The sequence below is a fragment of the Mus caroli genome, chromosome 4, assembly GCF_900094665.2.
Source record: "Mus caroli chromosome 4, CAROLI_EIJ_v1.1, whole genome shotgun sequence".
NCBI classification, from domain to species: Eukaryota; Metazoa; Chordata; class Mammalia; order Rodentia; family Muridae; genus Mus; species Mus caroli.
Window position 1 is genome coordinate 10,841,817 of NC_034573.1, and position 14,714 is coordinate 10,856,530.

At 36.7% G+C, this 14,714-nt stretch overlaps 1 protein-coding gene across 1 annotated transcript in view; it reads right to left on the bottom strand.

Annotated features, from left to right (window-relative positions):
• The window catches only part of Necab1 (N-terminal EF-hand calcium binding protein 1), a 176,924-nt gene that overhangs the window by 92,803 nt on the left and 69,407 nt on the right, over positions 1–14,714 (bottom strand). Inside the window, exons 4-5 of the mRNA XM_021160280.1 lie at positions 7,552–7,577; positions 1,585–1,682 (exon numbers count right to left, since the gene is read on the bottom strand). Of these exons, the coding sequence (XP_021015939.1) occupies positions 1,585–1,682; positions 7,552–7,577 (124 nt within the window). The remainder of the gene's footprint in view (positions 1–1,584; positions 1,683–7,551; positions 7,578–14,714) is intronic.

Genomic DNA, 14,714 nt, shown 5'->3' on the forward strand with positions numbered 1-14,714 from the left:
TACAGGGGAATGCCAGGGCCAAAAGAATGGGAATGGGTGGGTAGGGAAGTGGGGGGGGGTATGGGGACTTTTGGGATAGCATTGGAAATATAATTGAGGAAAATACGTAATAAAAAAAGAGCATCTCATTTCACTGTTTTCCATGTGGCTTTAGGAATCTAAGGATTCTCCAGTTGTATGAATGTGTTGTTTTTACTCAGAAACTCTATGCATGATTTTAAAACATCTTACCTGTCATGTATTTTAAACACTAATACGGCACTTAATTCACTGATAGTTAAAAATTTAATTCTCACCTTTTTGTTTCTACCTAGCAGTCAGTATTTAACCACTCACCACAGCTTAAAATATTTTTCTTCAGTTTATAAACATTGTAAGTTCCTTGCTTGTCTTCAAACTTCCCACCCCATCCCTAGCCTTCCTGGCTCCTTCTCTTCTTAAAGCTATCAAAAGCTATAGTGTCTTATTGAGCAGGATTAGATTCTTTCCTTATTTTAGTTATTTCCCTATGTCTAGACGACACAATTTAAGCTCTTTATTGCAATTGCAGCACTAGATGTTACTTATGAGAAATATTTCCTTCTTCAGTGGTTTAAGTGTCCTGTTTTAGACCACTAAGGCAGTGTTGAGTCAATAGAACCTTATGCTGTTATGCCCCCATGCTTGGTTTTCTTTCAGCATTCTCTCTTGGTTAAGTCACTACCCAAGTATCCAAGCTAAAAGATTAGGTTTATCTTGAAAAACCCTACTTTCATCCCATGGGATTCTATATTTCTCCAAATTCTATAGCTATTGTGGAAAACAAAAGTGTACTGTATTTACCATCATTTGTAATTATTCCTCCAAATACAAGCATCTCTTACCAGAACTGATTAACCAGCCTCTTATCCACCTTCCTGATTCAATGTCATCAAATTTTTATCTCTATTACAGGCTAATTCTAATGTGCTCTTTCTGAAAGACTAAATGAGCTTTCATATCTCTGCTTGAAATACTGTCTTATTTGTATCTTGGGTGTAGGCTTATATCCTTAGATTTGGTGGCATCATGGAAGATGGCTTCTCTAATCCAGCTTCATCTCCAATTGTGTCAGTCTCTCATCTTTCCAAACTTCTAGTCTTACTATTCATGTTTATTTTCTTGAGTGCCCTGGACCATTTCTGACGTAGAGTTTCTGTATGTGCAGTTACCTCTCTGTTGTCTAATGACCAAGATCTTGATTTCTAAATCTTCAGGTATTATCTCTTTAAGTGTGAACTAAGTTTTCCATCTTGGGTTCCTCCCTGTTACATAATAATGCATTTATTTACATACATGTATTACCATCATATTAAGAATTTCCAGAATAGCATTGGGTATCTTTGTATTCTCAGGACAAAATAGTCTCCCACTGGAGACAGTTAATAGTTGTAATTGTACTGTGAGAGAAGAATATATTGAATAGTTTTTCAATATAAAAAATGAACCATCAGTGATAGAAGCAATCTGTATTTTCATAATAAATTGAGAAATGCATATGAGTTTCAAGAGAATATTTTCCAAGGAAGGTATTTTTCTCAAGAGTGAGCATTGAAACTGCCTTACTTTCTTTGTCTTGCCCATTGCCTTCAGGATGGAGAGATTCAGGTCTTCAAGTGCGGCCAGTACATTCTCATATTCACCTAGGTGCTGAGAAAAATATTCTGTGAAGTAAAAGAATGAAAACAAATTTTTATTGTGTTTTAGATAATCATAAAACAAAAATCATAAAACAATTGATAATTTACTTCATAAATCAGTAAGCAAATATTGGCTTTATATAAATGATAATTGAAAATCTTTCAAAAGAAATTAAGGTAATATTCTAATTTCATTGGAAAAGTAATTACCCACAAAAAAGTGTTCTTTCTTACAAAAAAGGAGTGTGGGTAGGACATGAGTCAGGGCATGATGACAAGGTTGAGTTAATAAAATGCCCTTCTCAACAGTAGATTATTAGAGATTCCACTAGGATAGCAATTTCAGAAAAAAATGTAAAAAGTTGTTTCTTTAGGAAACATTTAGGAAGGCTAGCTTTCCCTCAAGATTAGATGCTGCAAAATCACAAGGGAGGCCAGCTGGGGCTCTACACATGGGCACATTTCTGTCATGTGTAAAGGAACTCATGACTTGAGAGACTTATTTCAGTAGAGCAAAAGCCATGTTTGTCATATTTTTCCATTGCTAGGAATAAGTAATGCCTTGAAAATTATGATTAAAATAAAAATGTGGAACACAAAATAACTTCAAATTAGTTGAAGTATAATACAGATAAAGGGAAACTCCATTTATAGAATTCAGATCTTCAAAATCAGGGACATCCAATTTAAACAAACTTCCATATATTAGAAGGAGCAGAACTTTTATATACTATGTAAATAGTCTTGATTACTCCTGTGAACCATTTATCAATGAACTACTATTATTATATTTCTGTAACGCCATAATATTTTAGAAAGTATATTAAAATGATATAAACTTACATACAGATTTCAATTACTGGGGCATAGAGTAAGGTGTTTGATAAAACTGCTTTTATTAATTTATTAAATCTAGATAGGGCATTTGTTGATACTGGTATTAGCAAAACTGGAGGCTGGGGATGTAAATTAGTTGTTGAACATGCGCAAAGCCTTGCTTTCCATCCCCAATATGACATAAGCCATGTGTAGTGGTGCATGCCTGTAATCCCAGAATTTAGGGGCTGGAGACAGCAGGATCAGATATTCAAGATCATTCTTACTCAAAGAGAGTTCAAGCCAAGCCTGGACTACAGAAGACTTTGTCTCAAAAATGAGAGAACCAAAAAACCTGGACAGTTAACTGATTGTGTAGTCAATATATATGCTTCTCTGAGAATGAAACACAGTGAACCAGAAGCATTCTAGATTCCTGTCAAAGTGTAGCCTGTACACACACAAATTCAAAATAAATGAAATATATTTTTCTCAAAAGTAAAATACATTCCTGTTTCTGAAATCATTAAAAAACAGTGTGACATCTTTTATGAAGATCCTTTTAGGGAAGGATTAGTGACCTAATGAGTGTATTAGTATTTAAAGCAAATACTCTTTAAATGAATAAAGAGAAACATTTAAGTCTTGGTTATATTACTAATTTCCGGATAAGACTGACTAAGATAGTTGTTTTATCTGGACAGGGATTGTAATAAATGAAATCCATGTGGACAGTACTCTATAAATCAATATACAGTTGATATTGCTGTAGAATATTCACAAGATGGAAAAAAAATGTGCATCAGGATAGAAGCAATATTAAGTGGAAACAAGCAAAATATGCAAAAAAATGCAGAAAAGATAAGCTTGTGAATTAAGGAAGACTATAGAGATATTTTGCATATGAGAATTAAAAATTCACCCAGTGAAAATAGCTCCTCTCTGTTTACTTTGTTGTCTGTTTGTCATTAAGGTGTATCTTACAAGTCTCTGTCAGCTCCTAAAACTAACAAAAGCACAACAGTGAGTCTTTACTTAATCATCCATACACGATTCTGTTTTCCTTTTTCTATAATAATGAAACTTGATTAGTCCTGTACCCTGTCTATATTGTATAATTTGAATGCTGCCCCTCCCCTACCATTTTAGCAAGGGAACTGATTGGGCTTTGAGTCTCGTTCATTTTCCTTTTTCCTCATTTATGCATTTGTTTACCTTAACATGGACATATTTAGAGAGGGAGCAACGATACTGTAAGTCATATAGCAGCTAGCAATGACTATAACTCCGAGGAAGAATGGGACCAGTGCCAGCCCTGATAACAGTTTGAGTTGGGAAGCTAAGAAAGGTGGTGAAACTCATTGTCATTGATTCCCTTTCACAGCAAGATGCTGAGATCTCTGGTGAGAGAGGAGGCTGCACGAGTCATGATCACTCATTGCTTAGTGTTCTACCTTTTCTCATCAAATGGAGATCCATGTTCTTCACCATCTGTGGCAGTCCTCCAGGCTTCCCAGCCTTTCCTCTCTGTGGACCAGCAGTTGGAATTTGCTAACACACACACCATCTCAGGCCCACAGGCCAGCTGACTCACAAATGTGTTTTACTAAGACACCAGGTGATTTATAGGTACACCTAAGTCTGGAAAGTATCATTCCAAGGAACTTGCTAGAACTTGAGATTATTATTAAAGTCTCGTCTACTAAATCCGATTGGGTTTTGAGTTAAAGCCCATAAATCCCATTTCCTAGAGATTCTGAAGAAAATTGAATTTGAGGTGGCTATGCACAACAGGTAGGTAAACCCGTTTGGAAAAAAAGAGTGACATCCTACAGCTTTTCTCAAATACTGTACCTGGATGTGAGGGAGATAATGGGCTTCAAGAGACAAGGGATTCAGGGGTTCATTGTCAGGAGGGATTTCATCATAGACTAAGGAACGTGAATCAGCTGATGTGTGGAGTAAGGGAAGAGGAGGAAATGGCTGAGCTTGGAGTAATGTCATGTTCCTGTCACTACAAATCATATTTATTAATTAAATGTCACAATGTCAGTATGCACTAGGAAATTGCTTTTTGCCATTACATGATGTCACTGGAGAAAAGTAGGTTTAAAGCGTATATTGATCTCTTGAAACACTTGTCTTTGGGTAACAAGAGAAAATAAAACCTACTTTTATTGAAACACACAAATATGGTACATGGATTTGCCAAAAACATAGTCATACAGCCTTCATAGAAAACTTAGAACCAGTTTTTCTCAGTTGACATGAAGGACTTTTGAAAAATAGTCTTGACACTGGATGTGTCAATGGAAGAAAAGGATGCAATTCATAAACAGATGCTTTAAGAACACCATCTTCCACAAAGCAGATCATCTTCCCGTGCATAATCAGCACAACACCTTCACTAATAAAATGCTCACAAGAGGTCAGCTTCTCCATTCCTCACTGCACAGTATTAGTAGTGTTGCATTTTATTCTGTGACTCAGTCTTCCAAGTCAGGTCTGGTTTAAAAACAACAGGGCCCACGTCTAATGCATCAGAGTAGGATTTTTTTTCTCAGAAAGCATACTCTTGTGAACATAAATGGCTTCTACTGTGTGTACCACATTAGAAACCCCGTGCTTGTAAACCAGGCAGAAAAGGAAGGGAACGAGATGAGAGATAAGGTTTAATCCCTTGTAATCTGAAGGACACAATCAGATAGAAATGTTCAGAAATGATTATTCTCTTGCAACTGGTTGATCAGTGTGGGTGAGTAGACCAGAAAAACCTTAACAGAAAAATGCACTACTTCAGCTGGTAAACTCACACGATGCAACATTATTAATTAAAAATATTATTTATATATTATCTCATAAATTAGATTGCAAAGATATTTTAAAGTAATATTTTAATAGATTTTGAGTTTTAGTTCCATATTTGAACAATCCACTGAATTAAGCAAAAGCTTAATTCAGCTAGCATGTAGATACCTAGAATCTGTAATTCGTTTCTAGGAGAAAGTGTATGAAATCTCCTTTCTATGTCAATCAAGCCTCACCCCTCCCACACTTACTGGAAACTTGTATGAGATGTGTCCTGACATATTTTACTTGCTGGCACTGAAACTTTGGCACTGATTAAAATCCAACTTAAATATTTTATATTCACAAAATAATGGGAAATGAAGCTCCAATTTAAAAATAAAATGCACATTCTAGAGCAGAGCAGAGTGTTATAATAAGATTATGAATATAATCACTGGAGTTTAAAAATTAAAAAAAAATTCTGTTGACTCAAAATCTAATCAGTTCCCTTGCTAAAACTGTGGGGGAAGGGCAGCATTCAAATTATCCAATACAGACAGGGTACATTACTAATCAAGTTTCATTATTATTGAGAAAGGAAAACAGAATCATGTATGGACGATTAAGTGAAGACTCACTGTTATGATTTAACATTTGTTAGTTTTAAGAGCTGACAGAGACTTGTAAGATATGTGTTAAGGACAAACAGACAATAGAGCAAACAGAGAGAAGCCACTAAATTTTTTGGCTTAAGACATATTAATAATAGTTACTTTTTCAGTTGGCTTATCTTACTCAGGCAAAGTTAGTTGAATATAAAATGAGATAGCTGAACAATTGGAGGGAATTGTTACTTTGGCAGCATTATACCTAAACATCTGAAAGAGATAGGTCTCTAGCTTCACAAAATGATCAATGTGGTTGTCTAACTCTCCCCATTATCTCACCCTTGACTGGCAGGGCCTGTCTACCCAGGAGGATGGACTATAGCTTGACCAGAGGTTGTATACACAGGAGGATGGACTACAGCTTGACCTTCAAGGGCTTTGCTGTTTACCACACATTTTGATATCACGGTCTATGGAGACCCCTTTGTCTGATTAGCACAATAATTGTCGTGCAGAGTGGGAGCCACCTTGACTATGTGTGAAGGCATGGTAGGGTTTCCCTATAAGTCACAAAAGTGTAACCCTCTGGGATGCCAAAATGCCTGGTTTATGTACCAGATCTTGTTTCTTCAGTTGGATTCTTGTCCCTGAACTGAAAGGGACATTATGCAGGTATTATTCGGGAAAAATTAGTGTTTAATGGCCGTAGAAACCTTTGAAAACTCCTGATCTGTGATTATTACTTGTTCTGTTTACTTACTGTCTTGAAACCACAGTGTGACACTTTATTCTGACATAATCTTTCATTGATGATCTGCCAGATTGATGAAACAGAAGGTTACCAATCTGAAGTGACATAAAAATGTCTATTTGTATGACTGTGGTGAGCTGTAAAATTGTATAATTTCTATAGTAGTTAGAAAATATTTGTGGTTTCAATAAGAACTCTTAGAAAATCTTTTCTTTAAACTATATAAATGTTTTAGGCCACCTGCACAATACATCATACAGTGCAAAGGTTTTATTTAACACATTTGTCTTAAAATGCAAAATATAAAACTTTCCATATTCAGAGACATACATATTTTATGTTTAGTAGTTTCATAATACTCCATTCTCATACCAAAGAATAAAGTCCAGATCATTTACTTTCCCACATTTTTAATCTCTGATTTTTGTTCCCAGCCACGAACATAACAGAGATAAATGAAAAGGCTGGTAGACTAGGCATTTGAAAATACTTTCTTTCTGCACCTGTGCTTTTCTTTTTCAAAAGTGCATTTCAGTCTCTAGAATGATTGTACAGATATGAAACAAACTTTTTTTGTTTTTGTTTTTTGTTTTTTTTTTTTTTTAACTCAAAGGTTACTTTGGAAATACTGCACGATGATTATAAAGCAAATGGAGAAGTTGCATTAAATTGAAAAGTTAGTTTCTATAAAACCATTGAACAATCCCAGTTTTCTTTTCACAAGCAAATTAGCTAGGCTCAACTGTTTAAGTAACATGCACACTGGAGCCAAATTCAAGGATACAGAAAAATCCCCAGTGACTCAGACTCATGCTTTAAACTCCGTACTCCCGGACTGTTAACTCCAGGTTGTGAGAAATGCCACATCACGTCTCACACTTTTCTAAATCAAATTAACAATACTTTGATTGGCCTTACAGATACTTACCGCATAGTTCTTCTGTGTCGAGATTGCTGAAAAAAAGAGAAAGAAAGATATTATATCTTTGATAACATTTTTTCATTTGTCTTTTTTTCCAGTGCTGAGAACTAATAAATTCAAATACTTGGATAAAATGTTAGTAAATATAATACATTACTGTAAGAAGAATAATGCCATAGCCATGGACCAAGGACACCATGGTAAGATATGAAAAGATACTTTAGTTAGTCAATCACCTTACACAAGCAATGCAAGTTCTTCATTGAACTCACTAAACATTTAAATATAGTTACTCTCCAATCCACACGATTGCTTAATGAATGTATGTGGCTAGTTCTAGTCTCCATTCTACATTGTTAAATGGTTTTATATTATTAATAACGATTATATCAGAGTCTGTCTTGGACAAATAATTCTGTATTTGTGCTTTTTCCTTCAACATACTAGAAAATAACACAGGGTAGCAAAGAACATAAGCCCTGGGGACTGAGTGCTTGATTTTCAAATCCAGACTCTACAATTTGCTGGCTTTGTGATCTTGGATACTTATTAGTCAGTAGATCATTATAACTAATCAGATTTTGAGAGAAAGGAGAAGTATAAAAATATTAGCAATAATAAATGAGAATTTAACAATAACTTAATTATAATTCTTATTTCTAAAAATTAAAATAAGAGGACTAGAAACATACCTCTTAAAGACCTAAAACATATGAGGATCAACTAAGAACATGAGTTTGAAAGGTCTTAGACTAGGCACTTGTCACATGTCAATGTTCAATGTACACCTTCATAGGCAAGTCTTCCTTTAAGTAATAGGATACCAGACACTGTGACAAACACTGTCACAGCATTTCATTACCAGCCCTATTATTCCTTGTTACGTAACTAATCTCAAATTTTATTACATGATACTGCATATTCTATCTTACTTTTTATGGGATTTTCTTTATTTTTTTCTTTATTTTATTTGGATATTTTGATATTTCAATGCATGTTTTTGTAAATTAGATTTGCTACCAGAAAGAGTATTTAGGGGTTCTTGTACTGGTTTTGTCGTGGGCTTCTCGTTATTCATGTGCTTATTCTACAAACATGTATTGCTACACGTTAGACATTATTCTTACTGCCATTGATACCTGAAACTGCAGTAGATATCAAAATGAATATATATGATTTCTAGTCTCTTGGTGCTCAATTCAATAGTAGTCTTATGTGGTTTCCCTTCCCCCACCTGCTTGAACCTGCTTGCTCAAGGGTGGAGCTTCCTGCTCATTCGTCCTGCCACGCCTACTGCTGGACCCTGTCGCTTTGCTGCTTGGAGGCACACACGTGTTCGTCCTGCTACTGGACCCCGAGTTACTTGGCGGGAAATCGATTCCCTCCCCCTTCCTTTATAACTGAGTGTCTGGAAATAGTAAAATTGAGCTTTGATCAGAATACTGTCTTAGCTACATTTCTTTCTCTCGCCGCCTAGCCCCTCTTCTCTTCCAGGTTTCCAAAATGCCTTTCCAGGCTAGAACCCAGGCTGTGATCTGCTGGCCGGACACAACAGTCTTATGGTTTAGACATGATGGCACATAACTTTAATCCCAGCACTCAGAAGACAGAGGCAATCAGATCCCTGTACATTCAAGCCAAAGCTGGCATACATAGGGAATTCCAAGACAGCCAAAGCTACATAGTGAGATCTTGTCTTAAACACACACAAAGAATACAATTAATCAGCTGCTGATGAAGAACAGAAGAAGTTGACTGAGGGTACTACAATTAAGCTGATGTTCAAAGGTTAAAGATGAGTAGAAAAAGTAGATGAACAAGTCTTATGTGAAGTGGAAATTTCTGGTTTCTTTGGAAGAGTATCATGTGATGTTCTCCTGTCTTATGAAAGGATGTTTTCCTGAGAACAGAGACATGGTGTTTTTTCTGAAATCTGCATGGTGAAAAGGTGATATTTTGCTGGAGTGGATGCTTGTGAGAACACATGATGTTTGGAAAGAGTAGAAGAAGTATAACTCAAAAGACAGTGAATGACCCTCAGGCATTGATTGGTTCGCCTTGCTTGTCTATGATGGCAACACTCTTGCATTGGATTTCTTTGCTTTCTTCTCTGATCTTCGTTTGTCATGACTTTGTAGAGAGAAATGCACCAAAGAACTTCGGGCTGCTTTTTGCCACTTTGGTGGACTCGTGCCAATTGGCAGAGCCTCGACGATTCTTTTAGATTGAACCACTACTGCTGATTTGTGTTTGGTGTTTTGTTAGTGGACTGGACTGCTGACAACAAAGATTAGAATGGCTCCAAGGAACTACTTCTAAACAGGTCCATGCCCCCCTTGTCCTATCAGCCATTTTCCTCCCCTACCTTCAGTTAGTGGGCTATGAGAAAGGTTAGAGCAATTAGAAACCCTTATTAAAGTAGGTTTTGAAAAATGTAAGCCTACAAATTTTGCTGATTAAAAATATTTTTTTTGCAGTAAAAGTTAAAAGTATGAATAGAAATTCTTTTAATTTCAGAGAACTCAGCAATTCTTTTGACTGAAATGTAAGTAATCAGTAAGGAAATGGGGCTGAAAAAACAAAAGGCTTAAACAACAATTTATGAAGTTCCTCCTTGCCTTCTTATTAGTTTGAAATCAAAGAACAATATAAAAGTGAGTAGCTTGACTAGATTATACTGCCAAATTTGCTGCAATTAGCTAGTGGGAAAAAGAAAGCAAACTACAGAGCTCTGTCTGCAAGTTACTGAGGTGGCCAGGGCTGGCTCATCTCAGTGGAGCACATAACCCAGAGGGTGCACAGCCTCATTTATGCAGCGAGGCAAGAGCATATCTTTGTATTTACATTTAACCCTAACCTTTACTTCTTTTGTGTATCTTACTTATAGAACATCTAGACAAGTATGGCTGTAAATCTATATCTGCACTATAGACTAATAACACAGTATTCTTTATGATACATTTCTCAATACATCTTTCCAGTGCTCCCCTTTCCCTATATTAACTAATAAGGGAGTGTGGTCAGTAGCAATTCTGTCCACTAGTGATAGGGAGAGAGCAGGAGATGGGCAGGAAGAACTGATACTCCTGAAAGGTTTTGAGGAGAAACCAACAGAATGTTTTAAAGCATATAGGATTCAGGGTGTGTTATCTCAGACATTTTGTAGTATTGCTGTAGGATATGTGATTTTTTTCCCCCAAGTCTTCCTGTTTTTATAGAACTTCAGACTTGAAAGGGACATTAAAGGGCACTAGTTTTGTATTTGTTTTCTTCAGAATGGTGCACAGGTTGGTAATGAGATTTGTTTTGAATGTCCAAAACAATAAATAGCTCCAATCTATTATTGAAAATTAGATTGCTGGGAATATAGAAAGTGGAACTGCTAGAAACAATAAACACAGGAGTCCTGTTTGGTCTGTATTACAAAACAATGCTTATCAAGTGCAGTTGTGTTTGTGGCTCCAAATAAGACAGGGGTTTTCTGTATAGCCTTGGCTGTCCTGGAACTCACTCTGTAGACCAGGCTGGCCTCGAACTCAGAAACTCACCTGTCTCTGCCTCCCAAGTGCTGGGATTAAAGGTGTGCAACACCACTGCCCAGCTTGTAATATGGAATTTTAAAGGACCCATAAGTTACAGACGAGTCTAGAATGTATCTGATAGCATTTTCCTCCTTCTTTCTATGTTTATAGCAAAAGTCCAGTGGTATTTTAGCAATAACATGAGATTAAATTGAGGGAGAGAAAGGCTCAGGGGAGTGGGGAGAAAGCCCAATCGAAAGAATGAATGCTGGCTGGTAAAGCAGTGCCCATTGCTATAGACACCCAACAAGAAGGACGTAAAGACAAGAATGCTTCTCATTGTGCTACCAGAGCAGTAAAAATCAAACACAGAGATCTTCATAAGCACTTGATCGGCCATGATGAAATAAAGACAAAGAAACCAAGTATGCATCAGATGAATAGCTTTGTAAACTGTGTGCTATCATAGATCCACTGAATGTAACTGAAGAATTCTTAATATCATGGAAAATATTTATATTAAAAAATTGTATAAACACAAACCAGAAGTAAATTGGCCGTATCAGTATATATTGGTCAAAATTTATTTTTTTAATGGCTTGAAAGAAGTTAATGAATATGGTAACAGTGAGCCCACACTGTTCCTGTATGTTAGAACTTCATTGAGGCTTGTTTCTTCCTTTGTACCTTTCTAAAATATTGTTGTCTATTACCATTACCTTTCCCCTTGAATGTAAATGATGCATTTTGTGATTTGACTGAAAGAAGTCAGGAAAAGTAAAGTTCTAAGGGTAAATACTATGTGCTTGCTAATGAGCCTACTTAGTAGAGATGGCATTCAGTGCATCCATTTGGCTTTGTCCTTGATTTAACAAACTGACATTTAACATTCTGTGTAGAATAAACAGTGGCATACAAGGCAATATTTCATGGCAATCATGTACAACCCTGAAGGTACTGGAAGTTGCACTCTACTGTGTTATTCTGGGCACTCTAAACTCTGAGGAAACCAGCTTTCTGTCTTAAGAAGTACTTTTGACACTCACCAGGGCTCTGCAGTCTAGTAACTTAAGATCCCCAGTTCTCAATTTAGGTTACACTCCAGAAAAATTTTATATTCAGATTAACATTCTTCTCCTCTTACTATCTCTTCTAGGTATTTTCTTACAAATTTGCCTGCATTTCAGACCAAAACTATGAACAAAGGATTGTGACTGTCTCATTAGAATTCTAAATTTCTCCTTTGCTGTTTATGATTATGGTCATCTCTTTATAGTAGCCTCCCTTTCAAAACCTCAGTTCTCACATCCTATATATCTTTGTTGCAATTATTAATTTCCAGGTTCATACAAGAATATGAACTCACCTAATGGTGAAGCCAATTAAACACAGACTGTTTTTAATGTAAAAATATGTCTGATATATGGAAGATTAGCCAGAGTAAGAAAAGCAGATATTTCTCAAGCTACAAGTTATTGATTTATTCAGCCATGACATACTAATTATTTCCTCTGTGGATTGTAGTGAGCAGGTTTGTATCCTCAAGATACTTACCTCTTGCACTCAGTAGTCTTTATAGATTAAAAAAAAAAAAAAACAAAAAAAACCTCAGATGCGTTTGCAGATTCAATCAAATGAAGATGGAGGTAATGATGCATTAATGTGTATGCTAAGTGATTCCGTCTTTACATAAGAAAATGAAGAAAAAATTGGATATAGACACAGAGAGAACTTGCTAAGAGTCAGGTGCTGTTAAGAGAGTGGAATTGTTGTGCCATAAGCCACAAAATGTCAAGATTTTACAGATGGAAGAAATGAGGAAAGGCTCCCTTCTTAATACTGAAGAGAGCAAGGTTTTGCTGAGCTTATAGTACACTGAACATCCAGCCTTCAGAACAGTGAGAGAAAGAATAAATTCCTGTTGCTTTAAGCCACTCAGTTTATGGCATTTTTCCTAGTAGCCCTAGGAAACTGTTCTGCTTGTCTGAATCTCCTATGTGGGATTCAAGCAGCCATGCACATCAAATAGCATCATGGTTTGGTCTCTGTATCACTTCATTGTCTTTGAACACTCCATGAACTCAAGAGCTAGTTTAAAAGTTAAGAGTTATCATGTTGCATTAGGGTGAGAAATGTAACGAGAGCTGCTAACATGCATGGTGCAGTGAGTATGAGTTGTATTCTCATTGAGCACCTTCCAGGGCACTTCATCCTCCACAGCAGGACCTGGTGACTTATGTGCCACTTGCTTATTGTACAAGTGATGCTTAGTCTCTTGTTGGAAATACCCACCCCATCCCATGTGTCAATCATGTCCAGATTCAGTCCCAGGCACATCTAACTTGAGAGCTCTCATCCTCTCATATGGGAATCTGGACTCGTGGTTAGACATCTGGAGTCAACTTCTTATAGAGTAGTCAGCTATGGCAGGGAAAGAAGGTGAGGATTAGAGAGCAGCTGTTTAAGAATATTCACTGGGACTGTTGATGCAAAAGTACCAGCTTTCCAACTTGCCAGTGAGATCTAGGCATCGCTCACTGAATATTCAAATACTGAGTGAGTGTTTCCAGAGTAACTTCCACCATGCAAAGACTCCCTAATTCCTCTTCTGAATGCTACAGAGATCTAAATGATGGTATTTGGACTGAATCCATCAATTCAGATACAAATGGAAGGAGGGGGGACTGTAATGAACATGATGGTCAGAACAGCCACAAGGAACCAGGGCTTCAGATAATAACGAGTAGAGAGCCATTAAACTCAGACATTAAAGAAAAGGTACAGTGGGGTCTGGAGAGGGCCAGTTTACAGTTCACACTTAGAGCTTTTGGCAATGGTCAGCACAAAATTTTGAATCCTTATCTGAAATCTGGAGCCTTGGAAATACCAGTAAATAGAATCACAATGCTGAGAAATGAGGCATGAAAGTATAACCAATGGACACAGTGTCTTTGCATCTAGATGAGAGCAGATCCCGAACATGTATACAGGAAACCCAAGACATTGGAGTGAAGAAAGATTCATTACCCAGGCTTATCTCCAAACAAAGGAACCATGAGGATCATGTTCAGGGAGCCTATACTCACTCACAAAGGGACTGAGATTGCTTAGCTTAAAGTCATAGTTTAAGAAATCAGATATAGGGCTGGAGAGATGGCTCAGCAGTTAAGAGCACTGAGTGCTCTTCAAGCGGTTCTGAGTTCAATTCCCAACAACCACATGGTGGCTCACAAACATCTGTAATGGGATCTGATGCCCTCTTCTGGTGTGTCTGAGGACAGCTATAGTGTACTCATATGAATAAAAAATTAAAAATAAATAAAATAAAAATTTTTAAATGAAATCAGACATAGTAGACACATTTTGGGGCTCACATAAGTTAAAGTCATGAAATGCATTCTCAGAGATCCAAATACTGGACAGGCATGTCTCTGGCTGTATTGAAATAAAGAGAAGGGCACCATGAGAGGAAGCCCTACCCTGACACTGTTAGTGATATACTGCTATACTTGCTGACAGAAGCCTAGCATAACTGATATAAGAGAGGCTTAACCCAGCAACTGATGGAAAAAAATGCAGAGAGCCACAGCTAAACATTACACAGAGCTTGAAGAACCTTGCTGAACAGCGGGAGTAAGGATTATAGGA